At 41.7% G+C, this 11,778-nt stretch overlaps 1 protein-coding gene across 5 annotated transcripts in view; it reads left to right on the forward strand.

Moving 5' to 3' along the window:
* Positions 1-11,412, forward strand: part of LRRC69 (leucine rich repeat containing 69) — a 48,197-nt gene extending 36,785 nt beyond the window's left edge. For all 5 annotated transcript variants that reach the window (XM_053246066.1, XM_053246071.1, XM_053246067.1 and 2 more), the window contains 2 exons: positions 1,720-1,899; positions 11,019-11,412. In XM_053246066.1, coding sequence (XP_053102041.1) covers positions 1,720-1,899; positions 11,019-11,129 — 291 coding nt within the window. In that variant the 3' untranslated portion in view covers positions 11,130-11,412. The remainder of the gene's footprint in view (positions 1-1,719; positions 1,900-11,018) is intronic.
* Positions 11,413-11,778: the final 366 nt, after the last annotated feature.

The following is an 11,778-nucleotide window of genomic DNA, read 5'->3' on the forward strand; positions in this document are numbered from 1 at the left end:
TGTACATACTCCGGAAACTACAATTGCTACAGAAATGTGGCAATCAGATTGGTCTCTGGGACAACACGAAGGGACCACATAACTCTGGTTTGAAAAGAACTGCACTGACTGCCGATATTTTTCTGGGTGAAATACAAAGTGCTGGTTATTACCTATAAAGCCCTTAACAGCTTGGGTCCAGGCTGTTTAAGAGAGCACCTCCTTTGTCATAACCCTGCTGCCTGTTACAATCTTCTGGAGAGGTTGCCACCAGCTCGTTCAGTGGCGACCCAGGACTGAGCTTTCTCTGTGGCTACCCCAGGGCTTTGGAATATGCTGCCTGCTGAAATAAGAGCACCCCCTTCTCTGTTTATTTTCAGGAAGACCCTCAAGACTCTCCTGTTTTCACAGGCTTTTAACTAGAATTAATTTTAGTAATTTTAATAATTTGTTTTAATAACTATTTTATTCTATTTTTATTGTGTCATGTATTTTAATCTGTGATTTTTAAATATTTTAAATATTGTACACCGCCTAGAGATGTACATATCAGGCGGAATAAAAATATGATAAATAAATGAATAAATAAATAAATAAGTGCCAGTGAACTCAGTAGAACTTTTAAGGAAACAAGTTCACCTTCTTGCTATAAGAGATCTCTCTGCAGAGACTGCATCAATGGCAACCTTTGTATTTAACAACTTTCACTTCTAAACCACCACTGTATTTAACAGCCATCACCAACTAAATTCTATTTAGTTTCTGCACCAAACTGTTCACAGTCATGATATTGCATAGAATGGGAGATACAGAGTGGGTGGCATTTTCTCCTTTATTTGACTAATTAGTGTTTTAATGGTTGTAGTCTTTTGAATTCACCCCAGAGTTCCTCTTCCTTTCACCCTTGACAGCATAATCACACTAAAATCTTGTACGCAGTCATGCATGCTTCGGGGTGCCAACACGTGAAAATCACATACAGGTATTTTGCTGCATGTACACACAATGGGAAGCTGAGAGAACAATCCTTTTTGATACAGACAAGGAATTCCAGTCTAAGGAAACTTCCCTGAAGTCATGTGAGCTCCTTCTCTATCTAGATTACTATATCAAATCTTTCTTAAAGGTTTTCTCACAATCTAACAGAGTTTCCTTTGATGGTCACACCTGATAAATATGTGTCAACCAGCTTAGGGTGTGTCAGTCTTTTGGACAGGAGCCTTGCCAGGGCGTTTTCCAGACTAGCTGCTCATCAGCAGCAAAATGCCTCCATTTGGGCAAGTCGCATTCAGATCCTAAACAGCAGGGGGAGCAGTCTCGCAGCAACTAACAACCCGAAAAAACAACAACTTTTTCACACCGGATATACAATGTCCTTGCTCTATATCGCAGTGATTAAATTTGCAACAAGGCATTGGAAATGTGAACGGCACCCTGCTGTCCACATAGGGACTGCGGTGTCACAATGCAGGAAGTGTGGAAGAACACTTCCGAGATATGTCCTGAGCCTGTTGTAGCGTCTAGTCGGGAAAGTGCCCAGTTCTGCATCTTGTGCAAGTAGTTAAATTATTTGTAGATAATAGCTGAACCATGCATAATAGAGGGAGTATGTTTTGCTTCTTTGTTTGTTGGCTTGGCATATAAACATATGCCAAGTGTTAAAGATCAAACATATCCATTTTGAATTTCTGTTGCAAATTTTTTCAATAATATGGAATATTCTGTATTTTAATACTATAGGAAATAACAGCAAGGTTTATTCTTGCTCATCTGAAAGACAAAGATCTTTTTCTACAAAGAGCAATAAAGAAGAACTCAGAAGTGCAGAAAATACTTTCTGAGCAACGAGAGTGTGTGCAGTGTGGATATGGCTTTCTCAGCATGTGGCTAGAATGTGTTCAGTTTGTGGATATAAAACAGGTAATATTGTGAATACTGTACTCTAAGGGTATATTAATTACATATCCAGGCCTACCAGATTCTGCTGCATGCCTCTTTTAACTGAAACTTTTCCTCTGCTGTCTGTACTTATAGATACAATAAAATTAAAAAGTCCTCAACTGTAACTAGAGCCCTGGTAGATCAGTCAAAGGGTCAGTCAAACCCAGATTACTACAGTCTTCTACCTTCCTTACTGTTTCTCCTGTTAGCTAGCTAGCTAGCTGTTTTTGTGTTTGTTTAGCTGACCTCATGTGTATCCCACCTTGCTTTCCACTTATTTCATTCCACTTAATTATTTCATTTGTATCCCACCCTTCTGCTAAGGAGCCCACAGAAGCATTTCATCCATATAACAAACCCATCACGTAAATAATTCTGAAAGTGCTATCCCAAGGCTTTCCAGCAATCTTCAGAAATGAGTGGGGATTTATACCATCACTTTTTGAACCAAGCCCAACATTGTAGCCACTACACCATGGTTGTCTCCACACTTCAGTCAATTCAGCATGCCTCTATTGAAAACTGAAAATGGAAGTAATATTTTCTGAGCAGTGGGAGCAAGGTTGGTAGAGTCTTCACTGCCCCAAACATAGGTGTAAGTTTTTTCTATCTCAGTGTGGACTCTGGCCAGACTGGTTTTGCAGGCTGCAGGACACTACAAGATGAATCTTCCCAAAAGAGCAACAAAGTTTAATTCCAATATGTGTATGGCTGCTGTAGGGGCCTGTTGACTAGCTCACTGGAACAAAGTGATGCACTCCTCTCCCTGCTATCAACATTCAGAGCAGTTTTGCAGCAATTTTAAAATTTCCTTTTGCTGCAAAGGAAGCAGATGTGTAGCAGCTGTGTTCCTGACTAAAGCAGCATTTGTGTTCACACGGGGGGGGCATTTTTGGCTGATCTTCCCTTCCTTCTGAAGCCCACTGTGCCTCCCGAAAAGATGTCCCTGAGAGTCACACAGCCCTCAAGGACATATTTTTGGATGGCACAGAGCACTTCAGAGGAAAGAGGAGATCAGTGAAAGTTGCCCCCTGCCATAAGAGCACCCAAACTGCTTTAGTTAAGAATACAATCACTGCATGGCCACTTCCTTTGCTGCATGCATGCTGCATTAGGCAGGATGCCAAGCATTCACAATAAAAACTCATTAAAGTGTAATATCAGGAACAAAAATAACATAGTTTCCATATTATGCTATAATTATTCAGGCAGAATCACCTGCCCTCATCCTTGCCTGGAAACCATTTGTCATAGCCCCTTTAAAAGCCAGTGCCTTCTGAGGGTCATGCCAAATGGAGTGGAGATGAGCAGCTAGAATTCATTCAACCCTTGATAGAAGCAAGTCTTTCCCACATTGCTTAGGGACAAGATATTGTGCTATAGCTACTGGACTGGGAAAGCATGAATATAGCGCTAAGAAAAAAGTCTGGGTTCTTTAATAATCTGTGGTAACCCTAGAAAGCCAATGACTCTGATCCTATGGGAATTCTCATAGTTTTCATAGTCATCATATTTAATGTTGTTCTTGCATTCCAGGAATCTAACTGAGGCTAGCAACCTGATTTAAGATTGGCTATTGTATTTTTAGCAACCAAGACCCTACTTTACAATAAGATTGAGAAATGAAAGGCTCTTAAGTCTGTTGCCTGACTTGTGATTCTTCCTTTTTCATTTATCTTAGTACTGCAGTTTTAAACTTTTCTCAAGTTCATCTTAAAATGATTATAGGGAGTAAACTCCCCATGTGTTGCTGAATGAACTTTCAACCCTGCATGAAATGATGTAATGAAAAAACACCCTTGAAAGAGATGAAAGTGAGCTTGCCTCTTTCAAAGGGTTTAACTTGGAGGATCTGTATCTTGGAAAATTAATGTAATTTTACAACAGTAAGTCCTTCAATCACACATTCAGCTGAGCACCAATAAAGCAGACATCAGTTTCATTTGTATTGTGATTAATTTTACTCATGATTTATAACCTAAAACACTTATCCAATAGGTACAATTACGTCACCAACTTACAAGCAATGTAGTTTATTGTGAAAAGCTATAACAAATGAAAACGATGTTTATAGCTTTGTACTTATCATCCAACATATTGTGGGTGTAGAAGTAACCAAAAAGGTTAGGGGGAAAATGGTTTCAAAACCCTTTAATCAGGATTGGCTATCTATTGTCTCTCATTTATAGATATTGGATATTCATACATAATACAAAAGCCCTTGTGAGAGTTACCCTACAGTTATATGGGTTGGGGTCCCCAAAGCTGTTTTAGACATGCACAAGGGTTTTAAAAACCTTTCTCTTCTAATAGCAATCCTTCATGTCATGTCTCAATCTGCTTTTGAAAGTTTCCTCAGTTTCAAAAGTGATTTTATGTATGGCATGGAAGGCTGTCATTTGAAAAATGCAAGCCCAGAGTCCTTTTGGGCACTCTTATATTCCTTGAAGTTTAACAATTCCAATCTTGTTTATTGGGTTGTGCCAACTACCTGATCCACCTTGACATAATGTACAGCAAATACACCTGATTTTTGTCCTTTTTTCTTTAAAAAAAAATGGTAAATTCAAGGTTGGTCAGTGTGTATTCAAGGTTGGTCAGTATGCAGAAGATGAGGAAGTTCATGAGTTTTATGCTCAAGTTCAGTCTGAAATTGACAGAATATGCAAACAACATGTGCTGCTGGTGGTTGGAGACTGGATGCCAAAGCTGGAAATGGTAAGGAGGAAAACACACTCGGACTGTATGGCCTAGGAAACAGAAACGGAGCAGGATAACGACTTATTAGTTTCTGCCAATCCAATGATCTCTTCATTGCTAACACATTCTTCAAACAACCAAAGTGGTGCCTATACACATGGACATCAACAGTTGGAGTACACAGAAATCAAATTGATTACATTATTGGTGCCATGAGGTGGAAAAGCTCAGTTATAACAGCAAAGACGTGGCTGGGGGTCGATTGTGGAACAGATCACAAACTGCTCATGTGCAAGTTCCAAGTCAAGCTAAAGCAGAAAAACAAAGCTATCCAGTTTCCATGATATAATCTTGAGAATATACCCACCATTTTCAAGGAGAACATCAGGAACTGCTTGGAAGTTCTGAACCTTATTGATAGGGAACCAGAGGAACTGTGGAATGAAATCAAAGAAGTTGTTAAGGACAAATATGAAAAGAGACTGCCAGAGACCAGGAAACAGAAAAAAGCAAAAGGGATGTCAGAACAGATGGTGGAAATTATCAAGAAGAGGAAAGAAGCCAAAGTCAAGAAAGATAAAGACCTCATGAAGGAACTTAATAGGGAATTTCAGAAAGCTGTTAGAAGAGACAAGGAACAGTACTACAATGACACCTGTAAAGACCTTGAGGATGGAAATGGACATGGAAAAAGAAGGTATGTTTTCCAAAAGATCTCTGAATTCACAAGGAGGTTCCAACCTCGAATTGGTATGTTAAGGGATGCCAAAGAACAGATAGTAACTGATTCAGAGAAGATCAAACAGAGATGGAAGGAGTATACTGAAAATCTGTACAGCAGGGACATCAACATCCAAGACACATTAGAAGATATTCCCTACTTGCAAGAACCTCTAGTATGGGAAGATGAAGTTAGATCAGCACTCTGGTCATTAAGAAGTCGGAAGGCTACAGGAATTGATGGAATAGCTACAGAAATATGGCAGGCAACAGAAGAAGAATCAGCAAGGGCTCTAAACAAACTATGCAAGAAAATTTGGAGAACAACACAGTGGCCAACAGATTGGAAGAGGTCAGTCTACATACCCATACCAAAGAAAGGAAACTTAACAGATTGTGCAAACGATTGCACTGTCAGCGTTCCTGGGGCTAGGAACCTTTCTGCCCTCCAGCACTAAATTCTAGGCATGGGCATGGCCTCAGAGCTGGGGAAAGAAGGAAGTTCATTCACTCCCTTCTTCAGTCAGTGGGAACAAAAAGGCCTGAACTCCTCTCTAGGAGACAGTCAGACCAACAAGCCCATCGCAGCTGATCTCCTCACCCTCGGCAGCCCCTGGCTTAAATAGAGCCCTGCATTTCAGACACTCCTCCCACCTTCCAACCTGCTCCATCCCTGGCTGGGCCAACCCCTGGCTGGGCCAACCCCTGGCTCCCAAAAGGGACTTGTTCTCTAACTCCACCCCCTTCCTTAATATCTCTGCACACGTTTGCAACTGCGGAGTTAATATAGTTGCTATTCCCTCTCCACCAAGCTGCTGTCTCCTGGGCTGTCCCTGCCCATCCCCCAGCAGCTGTTGCATGTCTCTCTGAGCCCTCCCTGACTCTTGAGAGATAATTACTGGGATTGCCTTGGCGTTTGGAGCCCCCCGGCTTCCCTTGGCACCCTGCCGTTCGGCTGGGTACACAATCCTGTTTTGCAGGGGAGGGTAGGAACTCCCGACATGCACAATATCCTTAATTTCACATGCTAGCAAAATAATGCTCAGGTTCATCCAACGCAGATTAGAGCCCTACGTGGAAAGGGAAATGCCGGATCCTCAAGCTGCTTTCAGAAAAGGCCAAGGAACAAGGTACATTATTGCTGATGCATGCTGGATAACTGAGAAAGCCAAAGAAGGCTATTCACATGACTGCTCGAAAATGGGCTAAGGGGGCCTAGCCCACTTTGTTCCCCATTCTTAACCAAGGTTAGTGGAGCAAGTGTTCCACTAACCCCGTTTTGGCGATTGTGAGTTGCCACAGCATGGCTCCACACTGTGGCAACTCACAAGGAGACCCCCAACCGGGAGGCTCCAACAAGTCTTCCCACCTCAGGGGTCTCCCCAGAATGCCCTGAGCACTTGTGCGGGCATTTGTGCGGGCCAGATCCCCACCACCCCTACCAGAACCATGACAGAGCCAGTAATCATGTGGGTGGCCAATCCGGCCACCCAGGGACGGCTCCCTGCTCATGTGCGGGGAGAGCGGGCTGAACCTGCTCTCCCCAGAAACCACTTATAGGTGCTTCACTTTGATCGTGTGAAGCGTCTCAAAGAATACCAAAAAGAAGCCAATATGTGCTTCATTGAATACAGAAAAGCCTTCGATAGCATTGACCGTGTCAAGTTGTAGAATATCCTTAGGAAAATGGGTGTCCCAGAACATCTTATTGTTCTCATGAGAAACCTATACACAGAACATGAAGCCACAGTCCAGACGGAACATGGTGAAACAGACTAGTTCCAGATCGGCAAAGGAGTAAGACAAGGCTGTATACTTTCTCCTTATTTAATTAACTTATATGCTGAACATATGCTGAGAGAAGCTGGATTGGAAGAAGATGAGCGTGGATTTAAAGTTGGAGGAAGAAACATCAATAACCTGCACTACGCTGATGACACCACTCTGATAGCTGAGAATGCAGAAGATCTGCAAGCTCTAGTAATGAAAGTCAAGGAGCACAGTGAAAAGATGGGACTACGACTAAATGTAAAGAAGACTAAACTAATGACAATGGGTACAGCAACCAGCCTCAGAATTGATAATGAAGACATTGAAGTGGTGGATAGCTCCTGCCTTTTAGGATCGACTATCAACAGTAAAGGATCCAGCAGTCAAGAAATAAGCTGTAGACGAGCACTTGGTAGGGTTGCAATGAAGGCCTTGGAAAGGATAATTAGAAGCCGTCATGTGTCTATACCTACAAAGATTAGCTTCCCAGTCAGTTTAGCGCCTTTAGTATTAATTGACAGCTTTACATCTAAATAGGAAATAGCTCGGAAAACGAAATTGCATCAACTGGACACATCCCAAGAAAACCTTATAGGGAGGGGTTTAGATCAGGCGATATGTTTTGTTAGGCAACAACTATTGGCCATAGATCTGCAGGAGGAGTGTGCTCGACTACCAAAGGGAATCTATATAGACTCTCAAAACTTCAGCCACAAACTGGCTGAATATTTCGATCATATGTTTTTACCTAAGTTTAGGAGAGCATTGACCCTTGCTCGTTTGAATACCATTCCCTCTGCACTCCTAGACAGGAAATATAAACGAGTTCCATACACATTGTGTCATTGCCCTTGTGGCTCAGGGGATATAGAGTCAGTTGTTCATGTTATTCTGTATTGTCAGTTTTATAGAGATGCTCGTATTAAGTTTATTGCTCCTCTCTTAAAGAATCATCCTGGCCATACGGATAAATTTTACTTGGATTTTTTGCTGTCAAATTTTAAATCTGTTACTTCTATAAATGTGGCCAAGTTTTGTTTTGTTGCATCCAAACTTCATAGAGCTTGTATTAGCAATTTGAATATTTTGTAAATTATAAATGTATTATTTTAAATTTTAAGCTGTTCTAAGGATTATAATAAATGTACTTACTTACAAAGATTAGAATAGTTCGGACAATGGTTTTCCCATGACACTGAAGAAGCAAGATAGAAAAATTATTGACGCTCTTGAATTTTGGTGCTGGAGAAGACTTTTGAGGATACCATGGACAGCCAGGAAAACAAAGGGATCCTAGAACAAATCAATCCAGAATTTTCACTCGAGGCACAAATGACCAGGTTCAAACTATCATACTTCGGACACATTATGCGAAAACCCAGCTCCCTTGAGAAGTCTATAATTCTGGGGAAAGCTGAAGGAAAGAGAAGGGGACTGTTGTAAACCTGTCAGGTTAATCTAGAGCTATATATCAGCAGATGGAGTGTGAAGAGTCAAAAGGAGGATGTCAGAGCCAAGCAGTAAGCAATTTCCAAACCAAAGCCAGTCTGAGTCATTACTATCCAGTTGGTCAAACCAAGTCCAAGTCGAATTCCACAAACAGAGTCCAAACGGTCTGGAATCAAAGCACAGTCAAAACAAGCAGGAACACAGCTGGGTAGCTCACCAAAGCATGACGTTGCTACCAGCAATGTGGCTGAGGCGAAGCCATCTTAAATAGGCTGAAGCCATGTGCTTTTAATCATGGGTCCCTGACTCAGCAGCTCTTGTTAGTCAAGCCGTTCTGTGCATGCATCTCCTTATCTCCTCGTGTCTCTTCGACTGACGCCTCTCTACAGCTGAGATCCATTGTCACACGGCCTGTCTCCTCCTCATCCTCGGAGTCCGATAGCATGCCCATGACAAGGACGACCAGCAGCAAGGTGGATGGACTCAATTACAACAGCAATGAATGCACCACTGAGAGACCTAAATGGCTAAGTTGAAGACTGATCCTCCTGGAGAGAATCTATCTATGTGGTTGCTAAGAGTCGACACCGCCTTGATGACATTTAGTCAATCAATCAATCAATCCATGTGTATTGCATTTGCTATGTGCATTCTCCATAAACCAGTATGTAACTAAGTACAGCACATGCCTTGATCTAGGAATTTCCAGTTATCTGAACTGCTTGGCTGATCTTCATGTGACCTTACATAGATGAGAATGGCTTATGTGAAAGGGTGGCATTTGACCTGCAGAATAGCACCAAAAGGTTCCCTATTTTTCTCTACATATGTTAGGGATTTGCTGACAGTTTTCTAATATTTCAAAGAAAGTTTAAAAAGTAGATAACAATTGTTTGCCCTTTTTGCTAAGGATAGGACCAGCAGTGATTAAGTTGACCACTATGAAGGGAGTTTCCTAGTTTATTGAGCAGTTCAGCAATGGAACAAGCTCCCTAGAGGGGCTATGGAATCTTCTTTGCATGTTTTTAAATTTGGAAAAGCAACATTCATAGGTACAGGATATTGTGAATCTATTATCATCTATTATTGTACTGTTGGACCTGCCAAGTCTCACTGCAAAGTGGGTTGGTTCAGATGTAGTAGTACTAGTAGTAGTAGTAATGCCAAGCCATGGCTTGCATGAGTTTTGGGCAGTATAAAAATACGTTAAATAAATAAATGAATTTAGACTCCATGTGATTATTTGTGTTTCAGACATACAGGCAGAATGTTTGTGCAGTTTCCCTCTTATTCTCTTAGCATTAAGTCACAAATGCCCAAACAGTGGTTTGCAAAGCAGTTTTGAACTGTGTTTTCAGGTCCTGCTTTATAGTCTCTGAGCCCTTTCTCGCGATCCAGTGAGAGGGCTTGAGGGCGGGTGGCAGGGAAGGCAGCAGAAACTCGCCTTCCCCCGTAGACGATCTTCCGGGAGTTACTGGGTATGCTAACTGCATGCCCAAACAACAACAAGACGTATTTATATACCGCTTTTCAACAAAAGAATGAATAATTAAGTCTGCAGCTGCAGTGGGCAGTACGGAGATGCAAGGTCAGGAATCTTTGTCCCATCCCCTGGAAATCCCACAATGCACCACGTGAGTGCCTGTGCCAGCTGGGAGCACCTAGTGCTGACACAGGAGCAGTTAGCCCGGGGTAAGGGCACGCTCGTGACCTTAACCTCAGCTAACTGGTGGGCTCCCTAGGTGCCACCGAGACACCACTTGAAGCGTCACTGCTCCTGGCGGTTCTCATGGGACCTATTAGCAACTGACCGCTGGACCAGTTCCAAATATTACAGTGGATCTGTAGTCAGGGAGAGAGAGCACAAGCTCCATACTACTTCAAAGAGCATCTCCATACAAATTTGCAACTATATTTTGTAACAGCATCTGATATTTCTTCCAGGGAAGGTCTCTAAAAGGTCTCTTACTGCCTTTCCTAGCGTCTTGTGTTGAAGTGGCAAGTCTGACGCTGTTTTCTGACACCTCATCAACAGGCTACGACATCTTGATTTTCATTGTCCTGTTCCTCCAATTATTAATTTTTGAGTACCATCCAGTAAATTAGCTTTTCCTGGACTCTTGCTGGCCCATTTCTCTACCAGATTACATAGTGTTGGATTGTCTTTCACAGAAGCAAAATTCCGATTGCCTTGCTTTTTAGTGATAAAAATGTGCTTCCAGGCTGTGTGAAGGCAGCTGTGACCCTGCCACAAACATTTTTAATTTTAATCATTATTTCTGCCAACACTCTGAGTAAATCTGAGCAGTAGAAGTGCTTTACTGTGTTGTGAGAGAGGTTCAGGAGGAAGCCTTACTTTATACAGAACTACAGTTGATGCAGACTCAAGCAATATAATCCATAATACACTGTAACTCTTATGAAGTTAAACATTTTTCTTTCCTTTTCCTTTTCAAAAGGGCACGAAGACTAGCAGAAACTTGCAGCTCTTACCTGTCAGGGCACTGCTGTGCTCCTACAAATGCTTTAACCGCCGTGACCGTGGACTCTTTGGAATTGCTCTCCCCTAGAGAGCATCAATTCTCAGCATCAGAACCAGCATATCCATTGCGGCATGATGAAGAACTGAAACTGAACTTAGCCTTTGGTGCTACATCAATATTCACTTTAAAATACAGTTATGTTGGAACAACAGTTGCAGAGAATTGATCTAGTTGTGGGAAGAAATTATTCCTTACAGCTGTGCAGAGCTGATGGTGTGTTTTGGCAGTCTTGACTCTGCTTCTGAAAATGGATGACTCAAGCTAATGACATTGTTGAACAGTGAGGTAAAGTTTTATAATGTAAACTCTACCTAACCTGGGTTACTGTGGTTTCTTTGGCTTCTCTGCTAAGATCCATGCACCCTGATGTGAAATTCGGATTAGTGTTTTTCTCTCTCTGAAAATCTAGAGTCAGACCTTAAAACTGCAAAAGAATACTTTAACATGAGTCCAGTGATTACGTAGTCCTTGATTTCCATTATAAATCCTGTTTTCTAGAAGTTTATAACTTGGCTTTAACAATTGGCATGCAGAATTTTCAGCACAGGAGAAAACATTTGGAAGTGTTAGGTGTTTTTTTTTAAAGAGAGGTGGCACGTTTAAAAAAGGATTTGCTCAAATGCTTTGCTTATGAAAAGGCTGCGTGTCATGGCAAACTTTGGAAAATAATAGTGTG

This window comes from Hemicordylus capensis, chromosome 4, assembly GCF_027244095.1.
Source record: "Hemicordylus capensis ecotype Gifberg chromosome 4, rHemCap1.1.pri, whole genome shotgun sequence".
NCBI classification, from domain to species: Eukaryota; Metazoa; Chordata; class Lepidosauria; order Squamata; family Cordylidae; genus Hemicordylus; species Hemicordylus capensis.